Below are 14,509 nucleotides of genomic sequence, written 5' to 3' on the forward strand. Positions count from 1 at the left end.
TTATTTAGTTTTGTTTTATAAGCATTTAGGTTATGTTTGGTTTGTAAATGTTTTCTTACCTTTCCTTTCCTTTCCTTAATTTTTTCTTTAAATCAAACACAGCCTAAAGGGATGATTACAACCTTCCCAAGGTTTAAACTTCCTAAAATCTTTTTGTATTAATATATTTAAGCATATCCAGATATATGATACCCATATTTTACTCCTTGAGCATTAGAGAGTGATATAATAAGGGATTGGCTTTTAATTTGTATAAAAGAACCCATACCCAACTCACGCTACTACTGCAGTTTAATGGCCAGATTCTCTGTATATAAACGGAGATTACTACTGGGTATATCTAACTTGGAGGGTTATTTGGAGATATCACAATTAACAAGAAAAGAATTGTGGCTTTAATCGTACTAAAAATATACCTTTTTATTTATTAGGAAAATTCTCAATCAATAACTTTAAAATATGATAAGTACCCAAAACTTTTGAAATGTAACAATCGGGTATCTACTGTTAATAGACCATTAAGTAGTCTACTTAATTGGATCATTAATTGGCGTCATCAGATGACACCATATATAGATTAAATAATTATAAAATGTCAAAATTACCCTTATTTGATAATTTTCGGACCTCTGTACCCTTTCTCTTTAAATAAATACAAGAAGGGTAAAAGACTCTTTCATCTTCAGTCCAAGACGTTGATAGTGGAGGGAAATTCAAGTCTTGAAGACCTGGAACTGTTCGATTTTGTTGCTGATGCTTATATTCAGGCGATGATGATGAGTTGAGTGAGTTGCATCGCTGAAGGTAAATTTTTCCTGACTTCAATGGAAAACAAAGAGATGGGTTTGGTCAGAGACAATCGCAAAAACAATCAGAAATACAGAAATTTAGTATTTTGTATAAGTACGAGAAACAGAGAGGAATTGATTTTGCTTGTTCTAAAGAAGAAAAAGAGTTTAATTTTTGGAGAACCTACAAGTTTGAAACTCGGAGAGAGAGAGAGAGAGACAGAAAGTAGAAGAAAGAAAAGGGCGTTAGAGAAATAGCTAAAAAAGGGAAAAGATTATTATTAATCAAAATAATAAAGTCTCGAGGATTTGAAGTTCAGAACTCAGAGGATTTGGAGTTGCAGAATGAGAAGGATATATAATTAAATAACATTAGCGTTTAAAAATAATAACCATCACCAGTTCACCATTGAAAGGCGTCGATCTATGACACTTCAAATAAAATAAAATAAGTCCAGGATGAAATCCAAACCTCAGAAAAAATAAAAAATAATAAAAAAAAAACAGAGAAAGGGCATCGACTTCATGTTTTAAAGCAAAAGAATCACCAGAAAAAATATTAGAGAAGAAATATTGATTGGAAACCAAGAAAAAAAATTACAGACATTAACTTTAAACAAAACCAACCTGCATTCAAATTCATGTTATAAAACAGAAGAATCACACGAAATTCATTAAGAATCAGGGTTAATCGAAAACCCAAAAGTACCTTCAATTTGAAGGCTTCAAATCAAGATGTTTTTCCTAGCCGTTAGGGACCTGCAAATCGAGATCCAATTACGTGTAACCAAGCTTCGAAGGACACCCACCAAGACGTTTTACCCTATATTAAGTTACATAGAAAATGGATAGAAATAAAATAGCGAAAAAAAATCATTGTTTGTCTTCTCCAACGCCAGCAATAAGTTTTTTCTCCGATGACGGTGGGATTAAAAACACGTCTAATGGCAAATGCTCTCTGTTCCAGCGATCTTTTCCCAATAAGCTTTCTCTTCTCTGAAGAAAGTGGGATTAAAAACACTTTTAATGGCGGCAAATGCTCTCTTTTCCAGCGATGTTTTCCCAATGTGTTCTCTGTTCTGACAATAAGTATTCTCTCCAGCTATGTTTTCCCCACGATTTCAGCTTTTCTGGCAGCATATTTCGCTTATCAGCACCGGCGAGAACTATACCCTTCGGAAGGTTAGAGCAGTAAACAGTGGTTCCCCACTCGCACAGGTCATTTTTGTTATTTTGAAAATGATTCAAACCCAATTATCAAAAATGAGATGGGTATTTATGTCTTTTTATATGCTAGTTGATAGCTCGTTACTGACAGGTAGCGAATTGTTGCATTTCAAAAATTAGGATACTGAATTAGGCATTTTAAAATTGTCACTCGATATTGATCGGGAATTTTTCCGGTAACCTTTAATTCAATGCTCCACACAGCCAAAATATTGGCTGCTTGCCTGCTTCTATCTTTACCCAAAAACAAGAGGCTTCTTCTATCTACCACCCATTGTTTTATATTTTGGGCTCTGCTTCAACACCTTGGACAATTGGAATCTCAGTGTTTGTATCTGTGTCCCACTAGTTACGGAAATGCCAACTAATCAGTTATATAGATGATTTGAGAAGACATTATATGTGTAATAAGATAAAGAAGTCGAATATGAGTTTGGATTTCCTACTCACAAATTCTTAAAATACTCTTATTCACTGGACACTACAATTGCACATTGGAAATCTCTCTCTTATTATTCATGGGCCATTTCCCATTACACGATGTGAGAAAAGTTTGAGAGTAGGAGATCTGGAGTAGACACCGATACCTAAATTCTGAATTATTTGTGAAAAATTACCTGCTTGTTTGCAGTTCAATTTTGCATTCATTTGTTTGAATCTATGACTTTTTACACTTCTATCCAATAGAAAATTTGCATTTTTTGCCCCAAGTGGCAGTTTGAATTTATCACTCAGTTTACAAATATGTAAAATGTAAAACCTTGCATTTTGTATTATTTTGTATGTATTTGTAATTTTATATTGTATATATTTGTATTTATACTCTTTACAAACTGAGCCTAACATTTCAAAAATTGATGCAAAATTTGCATCATCTTCCTACCTCAATTGCCTCTTGTATAAGAGTGGGGACTAGAGTAGAGAGCACATCATCTTGCTTCCTACCTCCCTCTACAACAGATAACTTTTCTCCTATCTTCTTTTTTTTTGGGTATAAAGTAGGGACCACTTTATTTTACTTCTCACAAACAAGTATGACAGGACCAAATCTGTAATAAATAAAAATTTACACCCAGCCTATTGCACTCTCATGTATTTTTTTTTTTTTGGTATTTAACAATTAACACAACACATTAATAACTCTCATGCATGCATTTAGGAGATGTTTAGGATTAATTCTTCTGATGAGATTTTTCAAAAATCACTGATTTCTAAGATCATTGATTTCTCAAAAATTAGAAAAATTGCTTGTTTGGTATACCATTGTTGCCATGCCAGTCAATTTCTCATAAATTAATTAATTATGAATTTATTTGGTAGTGATTATCAACAGTGACTTTTGTGTTTATAAGCAAGGTTTAAAATATTAATACATCCGATACACCGCCTATTGGGCAGTATCAATAGCTTTTTTTATTTTTTTAGTTCTTTTTTTTCAAATTCAGTTCAGAAGGCCAGTTTAAAGTCTATCCACCCCCTGAACCGATCAAAATCCCAAAACACTCCCTAAAGAGATATATCAACAAGCTTCCAATATAATATGTATCGACCGATACAGCTCAATACGTATCAAAATTTCGAGTATTGCTTCTAAAAACTATTTCCCCTATCCATATCAGATGCCATACTATCCATAAAAAATTAGAATCGAGCTGAAAGGAAGAATCATCATTTTTGGTGACCCCTCTTTTCAACCCGATTATAATAATCAATTTCTGAGCAATTTGCCGATTTCCAAACACCACCTTACACCAGTGCAAGTGAAATTGGTAGTTTGACACTATAAACAAATTGAGGCTTTAAGGTTAGAGTCATGTGTTGGCGTGTGATAGAGCGATAGGATAGGACTAAACCACTACTATTCATAATTCATAAATCAAATCTATCCGTAGACACAGTACACTAATGGAGAAGTGCAGATTCCCGAGCATCAAAGTTTCATTCGATAATCGATACCTTATCTCTCTCACGAAGAAACACAAGCAATATATATCATGGCGGAGAGGGAGAACGCGACAATATCATTTTAATTTGAGGAGGAAATCCACTGAACGAGTTGAAGCAATTCATGGAAACTTCACCCTACAGACAAATTGAACATAAGAAACGACAGACATCGAAATTGAATGAATTTATTGCGCTGGTCCCACTGTTTTTGTCATGCAAAGAAAGAAATCCGAGAGTTGCATCGTCTCGTTGTTTACTAGCATTTCTCGAAATTTAAACTTACAGTATGGATACGAAAACTATATATAATATAGGTTATTTACTCCACCGACCAACTGTTTCCCTACACTCGAAAGAAATAGAACAGAAAACAATTAAGTATCTGAAAAATGAACGAAAATTTGAGCGAGGATTCGGTTTTGAGCACGAATCCAGTTTTTTATGCAGGCCAAGAGAATAAAAATTACCAAAATCAAAGCACAAAAATACTACTGTTCAGAAAGAAATTCTAAAAAGTAAACCAACCCCAGAAAGCAAAACCCCTTACAATAAAAGAAGGAAAAGCAAACGAGACTGATTCAAAGTCCAAAAGTAATAGCCCAATACTATGTATAAAGTATAATAGAATCCCTTGGATAAAAAAAGTATAATAGAATGGTATACCATCCAAATCACCTGCAGCTTTTCATTCTGATACCCAAGGAATTTGTCGCCAATCGTTCTCAGATTAATTCAAAAACAAACAAGCTCATTTAACCCATCCAATATGCTAAGGTCTACAGCTCTCAACAGCTGGCATGTATTAGAGAAGCTAAGGCCATCTTATTAAATGCCTGCTGTGTTTAATTAGCACAGAAACCAAGTTCATCACCAACAGAAAAACAGAGCATAAAATAAGTAAATAAAGTACCAGTAGAATAACTTAAGAGGAAAAAATAGTACCAGTGGAATAAACTCAAAGAGCAATGGGGAGAGAGAGAGAGAGAGAGAGGGAGAGGGAGGGTTAATTGTAGTATTTGAAGTTTTGAACTTTACTGAACGATAAAAGTGCATCAAAAGTATGAGGAGCATAATTCAGAGAAATTTGCATAAAAAAATCAGACTGATATAAATACAAGCTCAACAATCTTTTGGTTAATGGATGAGTAATTAATCAAGAGAATGCAAAAGAAAATAAATTCACAGGCCCTGAGTTCTTTCGGGCCATGGCATGCCTATGTTAACAGAGGGAGGAACATCCACATGGGCATCTGAAGAACTTGGAAATTTGCCCTTCTTGGACCAAAGCCAGATCTTGGAGACAGAGAAGCTTTCACCTTTACTCCTACCACTGAGCTTCTTTCCCTCAAGATCCGCATCAATTGACGAATTCCCATTCTGTGCTGCTCTCCCTTTCACAAGCTTCGCAGCCCCGGCACCGTTTCTGTCAGGGCGCAGGGCGACTTGCAGATTGGAATCACCAACAACATACTGAAACGAACCCATGGAGTAACATCTCCTGGCATCCAAATTACTACTGCTCGTCTCTCCTCTTCTTTCTCCTTCCCCTCCACTATTCAAATTTCTGAACTTCCCAAGTCGCACAGGGAAAACCCTCTTTTCGGTAGGAATTTCCTCCATTTCCACTGGTTTCTGACTAGAAGCAAACCCATCCTCTCCATCGCCTGGACACCCACTCTCCTCCCTTAAATCGTCAAAATCAAAAACCGGATTCTCAATGGCAAGGCTAGGGCTGTAAAGCGTCCCTCTACAGAGAGGGCATGTTGAATTTGACAGGAGCCATGTGTCTATACAGTTAATATGAAAAGCATGACTACACATAGGAAGCAACCTCAGTTTGTCTTGCTCTGAAAATTCACATAGGCAAACTGCACAGTCAAATGGCTCTTTCAGACCCATTATCTCTTTGTAGAGGAAAACAGGGAGAGCATCTATAAAAGCTTGATCTAGACCAGAGTCATGCAGATGGAAGAGCTGTTGCAATTGCCTTTGGAGAGCATCAGAACCAGAAATTTCCGGGTATCTGTTAGACTGAGATGTCGAAGAGGAAGACGGTTGCTTTATAAGGAATCTGACAAGCAGGTGGAGCAAGCCAGAGATGAAAAAAATAACGGCTAGAATAACTATAATAAAAAGAGCAGCAGGGCTGATTCTACTGCTAGTTGATGATGAAGGAGTTGATTCTTTCTGGTAATTATTGTTATTATAAGGAGATGAGAATGAAGATGAAGGGGAAGCAGAAATAGGAGAAAGCAGAGGAGCGAGAGGAGGTGGGTGGGTCACAAGACCAACTTTTTCCATCATTTGAATCCGATTCCAAGACATTTTTAGGAGATGGGTAGGCTCAAAAAACCATCTTTGTTTTCAGCTTTCCCAGATCAAACACAAAGGCATTCGTAGCTAGGCTAAAAAAAAAATCATCTTTTTCCCCTGCCTTGTACTCAACACAACTCATATCTCTCAAATGCGAACTGGCTAAAAGGACTAATTTCTTTTATTTGCAATGAGACGAAACCCAGCTGATTTTAGCAAATATCTTGGCTCAAAGTCTCAAACAAAAAAATACATATAACTTTTTCTTCAGATTTGAGATGAAATGAGTTGCCTGGGAGATGGTTTAATGCTAAAATACCTTTTCCTTTTCTTTCGTTGATTTCACATGAAACCCAAGTCATTTATTGCGAAAGAAAAGGCAGGGGAGTGGACTTACGAGCGAGAGGTTAAGGTTGCAGCTTACCTACCTCTGATATGGAGAATCCACCATTAAAAAGAACCCACTTCATTTGCTTTAATGCTCTTATCCCGGACAGCTCTGCAGCAGCAGAAACCCTAAGGCGAACAGGTTTTCTGAGAGTTTTTAAGTTGTTCTATAATAAGGGCAAAGGAAGGAGAAAAAGGAGGGGAGAAGGCCGCGAAACTGGAAAAGTTGAACCGAAGGCTGGGTGTAGGCGTGTGTAGCTTCCAATTTCCAAAGGCAGAGAGAGAGAGAGAGAGAGGGGGGGGGGAAAGGCCGGAAGGGGAAGCCCAAAAAACAAAAAGAGGAATTAAGGGTAATTTTGGTCCATTACCAATACAAGGGTGTTTTGGTAATTTCATTTGCACGGTACCTGATCCTTATATCGGAGGGAGGTACGTACACTTTGGAAGTCTCCTTAGATTAGATTTTACCTCGAACGCAGTAGTGACTGGTGAGCCAGTGATTGGTCATTGGTGACCTACCCAACCGCAAAGTCTCCTCAGATTTGCTTGAACGACGCGATTGGTCAATCCCCCACGGGCCACAACGGCACAACCAACCATAATAGCGTTCAGAACCAGACGATTAGCATCCAACGAAACCCAACCGTAATTCCAACAGCCAAGGAAAATGCTAACGAAACGAGGCCCGACCAGAGCGGAGACCATTTTCGTCAATGCAACTATAAATACAAGAATGCATAAGGACACTTTGGTCATTATAAAGGTATGCTTTTCTAGAAAACAGAGCATAGCTAATCATAAATTCAGTCATGAACTCTAATCTATGGAATCAACGATCTTGGTCATATACCCATTTGAAAGAGATGGGCATAGCAAAGCATAGAATCATTTACAAGTTCAATTGACGTTCAAAATTGGGAATCCCATTACCTCCACACCATCGGTGGTTGGTAATTGACTAGCTCATAGTGATAGATGATTCTGACTTCTGACTTCACATTCTTTGTGGGTAACTAACTGGCTATGACCCATGAGGCCATGAGGCCATGAGACCATGAATCCAGGCTCTAAGTCCGTGCCTTGTAATTTGTAGGGACACGTACATCATAAAGCATGCTATTGCCTTCTTATCTTAAGCGCAAAGTCTAATTCAAGTGAGGTTCGAAAGACAAGGACAATTGGGAAATGCAGAGAATGAGGAATTATTTTATGTGCCACCTGCCCACCACTTGTCAATAGATGGTCACTTTGATTAAGATCATCTAACAACATTTTCCTGTCTACTTACTTTAATAATCGCAATTAGGTGGAATAATTACCCTGCCTCGGTTTTTTATCTTGTCATTATCCGCTAATGACAACAGAGGTTCTCTGATCAGTGGGGTCTTTGAAAAAAAAATCACAACAGGAATCTAATCAATCAATAGTGACAGTAAACAGTTTAATGATCAGATGGATGCGATCTTCCATGAGGTGGACCCTTCACTATAAACGAGACATTGATCTCATAGAAGATGCCCATGACTATCTTAATGGAGTTAGTATGATATACGCATCTTAGTAGTAGTAACCTTATTATATATGAGTTGTTTTCCTTTCCCTACTTAAAATTTTATCTAATAAAGCCATTACAGTTTGAAAGGAGATTCTCCATCTAATTAATTAAATAATCATTTTTTGGCAAGCTCTAGTTTGTCTAAGCATCAAACAGATCAACACGAAACCAGAACAAATATCTATGCAATTCTTTTATAGTGAGTGGAAATTCAAATACAACCCAAGACTAAATTACAACCCTGGGGTGTTTTACAACATGAATTGAAATTTATCAGTAAAAAAAAGAAAGAAAGAAATATATTGTTCCACTGTGTTCTGTTTTGAGATGACTTGTTTGTCTCCCACTTTTTTCTCACATTACCACTTTATCTCTTTTCAATTCACATTAATTAAATGTATTGTACCATCACCTTATACCATGACTAAAAAAATCACTTATTAAAACATCTTTAATTATTATTATTATTATTATTATTATTATTATTATTATTATTATCACATAAAATCTTCTCTCTCTACTTTTGTTCATTTTTTGTTGGCTTTAACCCTCATTGACACTCTTATGTAAACAACATCTCATACACGCAAGGATTTGCTTCGTTAGTAAAGTCCTTTAAATGTTGTATTCGGCTTTGATCAGCGTAAAGCCCGTTCGAACAGTCTTTATTATTTTGCATTGAGAATATATTCGTATTTATATATTTTATTTTAGGGAGAGATATTCTCAATTCGAGATTATAAAAGGCTGTTGGAACGGAGTGGGCACGAATTTGCCCTGAAAGCCGATCTCGTTGAGCTAGGTCTTTGAATCTGTCTACCTAGGTCACAGTGCCTTGATACTCAGGCCAGCCTGGTCCAGTTGGTATGAACAGGATGAGTCCTGATCATCTATCTGGGTATTCGCATCAGCCATAGAATGAATCCTCTCGTGTTACTGACCAACATTTTGGTACCAAGCCAATTGATTCTAGACAGTCGCTATATTCACTTGATGCAAAAGGGTGAGAACCAACTCGCCTAGGTGAGTAGGTTCTCCTTCAATCCTCCCCTCTCCTCTCCTTTCCTCTCTATTCTATGAGTCCCGATCTGTGTCTCATACCAACTTCATAGTATGGATTTGGCTGCACATCGGGAACATTTTCTGTATTTATATTTATTCATGGAGAGATGTTTTCAATATAGGGTGAGATGTGGCTGTGAGATCGGTATGAGACGCTCTCTATAAGGAGCTGATTCTAATTCCCATTCTACTGCCCTCTCTTTCCTCTCTCATTGTTTGTTCCTTTCCCTAACTCAGATTTAGGGTTTGTTCATTTCCTCTTAACTCTTACCTTTTAAGAGGAATCTTTTTAACTTTAAGAGAAAATTGGGTGTTTGTTTCCTCTTATCTCTTATTTCTTAAAGTGTAATCATACAATTTTTTGATTTCCAATGACACCCCCAAAAAGACAAACAAAAACTCTCATATATAGGGTCAAAATGGATAATTGATAATTTTTAGAATTCAGAATTCAAAACAATATTATTCATTCAGAGTTTAGAGAAAAGAAAAGTTCCACCAATACCAATATACATCTTAATGTAATTATTGCACTTTTAGATATCATACTTGATGAAGGGTGATTTGGCACGACCTAGCAAGAAGGGGACACGTGGGCGCGATCCGATCGAGGGGTGACAATTCAGTTAAGCGAACCCAATTCGCAACATTCGAAGCTCAGGTATTCAGCCACCTCGGCCCAAAACCCACCTCGGTGTAGAGGCACCTCGACACCCAATCCAGTTCGGGACTAAAGAATCGAAGTTCAAGTTCGGAGCTAATGAGTCGAAATGCTACATAACCGACTCCAAAGGCCTCCCCAACAGATCCTGAATTTCCCGAGATCATGATGAGAACTCGTCCCGGCTCCGCCTGAATCGGAGGTAAACGATAAACCTTATCAACATATTACTCTCCTTCAAAAACGGAAAAAACCTTATCTCCACTACCCGGAGATCCCGAAGCTCTATCGTAAGGCCCACGACTACTCCAGTATATAAAGGCATGAAACCTCAAGGCAAAGGTACGCGTGATTATTCTACTCACTAGCACTCAAGCTCTCAAGCATTCAGCTCGCACTCACAGCATAAGTACTGACTTAAGCATCAGAGCGACCTTGCCGGGTTAGCTACCCTGGGTTCTCTGATTCACTGTTTTGCAGACCGGTCCAACTCACCGCCCAGTTGGAGTTCGGATCGCCTTCCATCTTGAAGTAGCCAGATCGCGCACCATCAATTGGCTTCGTCTGTGGGAAAACAATCGAAAGTTCATCCCTATTTCTTTACAATTTCAAACTCAATCACAACCGCAATGGCATCTTCCTGCCACGCCGGAAGGTCCTATGGTATGCATCGGCCAGTTTACTATTCTGCTCACAGTGTCCGGAGTCCCGCCATTGTCCGCACCCCAGAGCACCACGCAAGTGAGCATCCCACTTCCCCTAGTGGTAGGCGCAACTTTCTCTGAACCATTCGTGGTTCCCCCCGGAATCGGGCATTCCTAGTTCCATGACCTCATTTAGTGCATTCGGGCAATTCAAGTCCAGATGCAACAAGTCCAACAATTCCAGTAATACCAGCAGTACTATCTATAACAGCAATATCAGCACCAGTTCCCTCCACTGCAATCGAACTAGCAACCGGTTCCGCCTCGGCACCGAGGGCCCCGTCAGGGCCAGAACCCAAATCGGCCTAGAACCAACCAGAACATCAGCCGATCTCCCCATCGGGGTGAAGAGACATCGCAAGTACCGATCCCTCTCAGGAGTCAGACTTCACCCCGTGGGAGGAGAGATGGTCAGTACACTCCTTCAGTCTCGCAAGGAAATATCAGAAACAAGTCTGGCGATAGTCAGCCCAACAGGACCAATCCGCCTCGGTACTCCCTGCAAGAAAATAATGGCTTGCAAGCAGATAATAACCAATTCGGAGTTCGAGGTGCAAACTCGAGACAAGACCTCTCCGTCCCTCGTGATAGCCAGTTCCAGCCCCACAACCAAGAGAATCCAACGAGAACGAACTAGGATCTACCCCGTAATAATATCGAAGTACCAGACCATACTGAAGTTAGCAGCACCAACGCCGAGCCGGTGAAGAAGCAGCAGCGACGTCGCAAAACACGCCGCCCCTCGGCCAAGAACAGCCCGTCGGCGAAGCCAAGCCAGCAAGCATAGCAAGCCAAAGGAAAGGAAGCAGTGAGCTCGGTAGCTACAAAAACTGCGCCTCCACTATTTTGCTGGTCATCCCCTCTGTCTCCCGAGCTCTTGGCAACTCCAATGCCAAAAGATTTTAAGATGCCCCCATTAGACAAGTATGGCGGATCGTTTAACTCCAACGACCATGTAGAATCTTTTCAGTCTTAGATGCACCTACCTGGGGCTAATAAGTCCTACATGTGTGTGGCATTCTCCACTACGTTTAAGGGGGTAGTCCGAACTTGGTATTGGAACCTCGCGCCGGGCTCCATCAAAAGTTGGTCCCAATTCGCCGACTTGTTTATTGCGCACTTCATTACCAACAAGGAGTGTCCGAAATTGCAGGAAAGCCTTTTGAACGTGGTTCAGAGGGAAAGAGAATCAATCATAAGCTATATAAAGCGCTTCAACGACACTTGCTTGCAAATACCGAACCTCGACTCGGCGGTATGACTCACTACAGCAAATAAAGGAATCACCCCCATAAAGAGTTTAAGTGGCATGTGGTAGCTAACAAACCAAAGGACATCACCGAATTTCTCAAGTTAGCAGATCAGTTCATCGGTACCGAGGAAGAGATCAACCAAAAGATTGACAACCCACCGCCGGAAAAGAAGAAGAGAGAGAATGAAGGAACGAGCAATGGTGGGCAGAAAAGGAAGAAAAGCAAGTCCCCAAGTAGGGGAAGAAGCAAGTCAAGAAGTCGGTCCCCCTCGCGAACTCACAAGTCGGGTCAGCGCTCCAAGACCCCACCTTTGAACGCTAAGTGAGGAGAGATCTTAATGGCTATTAAGGACTCCACCTTCGTCAAATGGCCTCCTAGGCTAAGGGGAGACCCGACAACAAGAAACTCAAATGTCTTTTGCCATTTCCACCGAGATCATGGACACAACACGGAGAATTGCAGAAATCTGCATGATGAGATCGAGGAACTTATCCGCCGCGGATACCTGAAGAACTTCGTATTGCGAGAAGAGAGGGGACAAGCAGACCGGCAGGCAGATCGACAGGGGGACCAGAGGAAGAATGGCCCCGAGATCGATAGGGGGACCAGGTGGGTGACTTGGAATTGGTCAGTATTGATTATTGATGCAGTCATTGTCTTTTGACTTTTGTTGTGTAGGTTTTGCTATAAGCCAACCATCTACCATAATTCCAGAAAAAGCTAGATGGGAAGGTTGTTTTGTGCCCATCCGGAGGGCTTTCAGTTAGTGGCTTCTGGCTCTATGAGGTGAACCCCACTTAAACAATATCTATGGTGACTGAATACCCTGGAAGTCCAAAATAGTCATTTTTTTTGTCAAAATTAAGGTTTTTTGTTGAAGTTTCTTTTAGGCTCCATTTGCTTTTAAGGAAGTTATTTATCCAATAAGGCTATGTTTGGTTTTAAGGAAAAGTTAGGGAAAGGTTGGGAAACCTATACAAAGTTTGTAAAGGTTTCCTTACCTTTCCCCACATTTTCCTTCAAACCAAACACAGCATAAGTGTTTCCTAGAAAATAATTATCAGGATAAGTGCATTTACCAATGTTCTTTTATTTTCTAGGTAAATAAAAAATGACCATTTTAACCATAAAAATCCATTATTAAAAGGAGCAATTTTGTTTAATCTAAGTGTTGACAACTTTCACCTGATGAGAAAGTAACTTATTCACCTGAGAGATGCGTATCATTTACCTAGGCAAATGATACCTCGAGAAAATAAATTTTCCATAAACCCTACAAAAATCTGAAAAAAAAAATATGGATATCTTAGCCAATAGGAAACAAAATCTATTTGACCAACTTCTCCCCTCTAAAAATCCAAAAAAAGAGCAAACCCCTAATGGTTTCTCCAAATCAGTTCGGCCAAAGCAACTCAACCAAAGCTTCAGCCCTCTCAAATGGGTCCCTAAATATGGGTCAAGACTGTGTCATTCCCAAATTAACATTGGGCTGGTTCTGATATATATGTTTTATATTTTTCTTTCAAGGATCTAATCTACACGTACGGGCCAATTAAAAGCCTATTGAATGTTTGAATCATACACCCACCTAAAATGTTTAGTGGTATCAAGTTCTATTTTTTAAATTTTTATATTGATGACATGATGGTTTGATTCCTCAACTTAAACAGTTTAACTATTGTCCCAAAGGAGGAACAAACGATTCAGCCTTTTGAGCTGGGTTGTCTAATTTCGAAAAGGCAAATTCTAATATGTAAGAGCACTGTTCATCCTATATGACATAAGAATGTACTATGACCAGACAACCCTTTCTTGTTTCTTCTATTCGCACTTCGCACCACTTTATAACCCCAGGTTAAGTCACCTCAGCTTCCCTGAAATGAGAGGCTGAGGTGTTCCTGTAGAATATAGAATAAACTGACAAACTAGTATAACCCTTTTGAAAACTCAAAAGGATTCGAATCAAATTCTTGGACCTAAGTCCATTTAAATTTTAGATCGAATTCAAGTGTGGTTGGATCCTGTTAGAACCCGCCCCGATTATATGGTTGGTTAACTTGAGAATCCAAAAGGATCCGAATCTAACTCTAGACCCCTAAATCCATTTAAACTTTGCATTGGACATGTCCGTACTTTTTCAAATTTCAGGGAGAATGATGGTTCAGCCCAGTGTCAGAATTTGTAGGCCCAAAGTATAATTGAGGTAGGTGCAAGTTCGGAATTGATGCTAATTCACGGGTAGACATTAATGTATAAAGTGGAGTTTTTTATATTTTGAATGTTTATAGATCTACAGTGGAATTCAGAAATCTATATTGGGTCTGTCCGTACTTCTCCGAACTTTATATAGAATTGAAATGTAGATTTTTTTTCTTTCTGATGAATAAACTAAATTATGCACTAAAAAACCAAAAAATTACATACAAGAGGAATTAGCAAATGTAGTTGGATCCTATCAGAACCACCTCGATTATAGCCCTAGTTATCATTAAATCCATTTTCACTAGACCTGTTCACGGGTCGGGCTAAACCGGGTTTGGACTGAGCTTTCCCTCTTTATAAACAGAAAATGTTTAAGCCCAAGCTCAGCCCTATATAAAGCCCGAAGTCCG

The 14,509-nt window shown here is 39.0% G+C and overlaps 1 protein-coding gene across 2 annotated transcripts; it reads right to left on the reverse strand.

The window, feature by feature from the left end:
- Positions 1 to 4,969: 4,969 nt before the first annotated feature.
- LOC104595281 (RING-H2 finger protein ATL46-like) lies at positions 4,970 to 6,981 on the reverse strand. Of its 2 annotated transcripts, XM_088899928.1 has the most exons (2): positions 6,704 to 6,981; positions 4,970 to 6,033 (listed from the first exon to the last, which is right to left on the reverse strand). In XM_088899928.1, the coding sequence occupies exons 1-2, from the start codon at positions 6,724 to 6,726 to the stop codon at positions 5,142 to 5,144; spliced, it is 915 nt and encodes a 304-aa protein (XP_088756054.1). In that variant the 5' UTR covers positions 6,727 to 6,981; the 3' UTR covers positions 4,970 to 5,141. The 2 variants fall into 2 exon arrangements, with proteins under 2 accessions (XP_088756054.1, XP_010254259.1); XM_010255957.3 differs by having other exon boundaries at positions 4,970 to 6,980.
- Between the last annotated feature and the right edge of the window lie 7,528 nt (positions 6,982 to 14,509).

This window comes from Nelumbo nucifera, chromosome 3 (assembly GCF_055504915.1).
Source record: "Nelumbo nucifera cultivar China Antique chromosome 3, China Antique-T2T, whole genome shotgun sequence".
NCBI classification, from domain to species: Eukaryota; Viridiplantae; Streptophyta; class Magnoliopsida; order Proteales; family Nelumbonaceae; genus Nelumbo; species Nelumbo nucifera.

What these genes read in the sequence shown, in the direction of transcription:
- LOC104595281 (XM_010255957.3), bottom strand. Translation starts at nt 6,287, where the DNA reads ATGTCTTGGAATCGGATTCAAATGATGGAAAAAGTTGGTCTTGTGACC.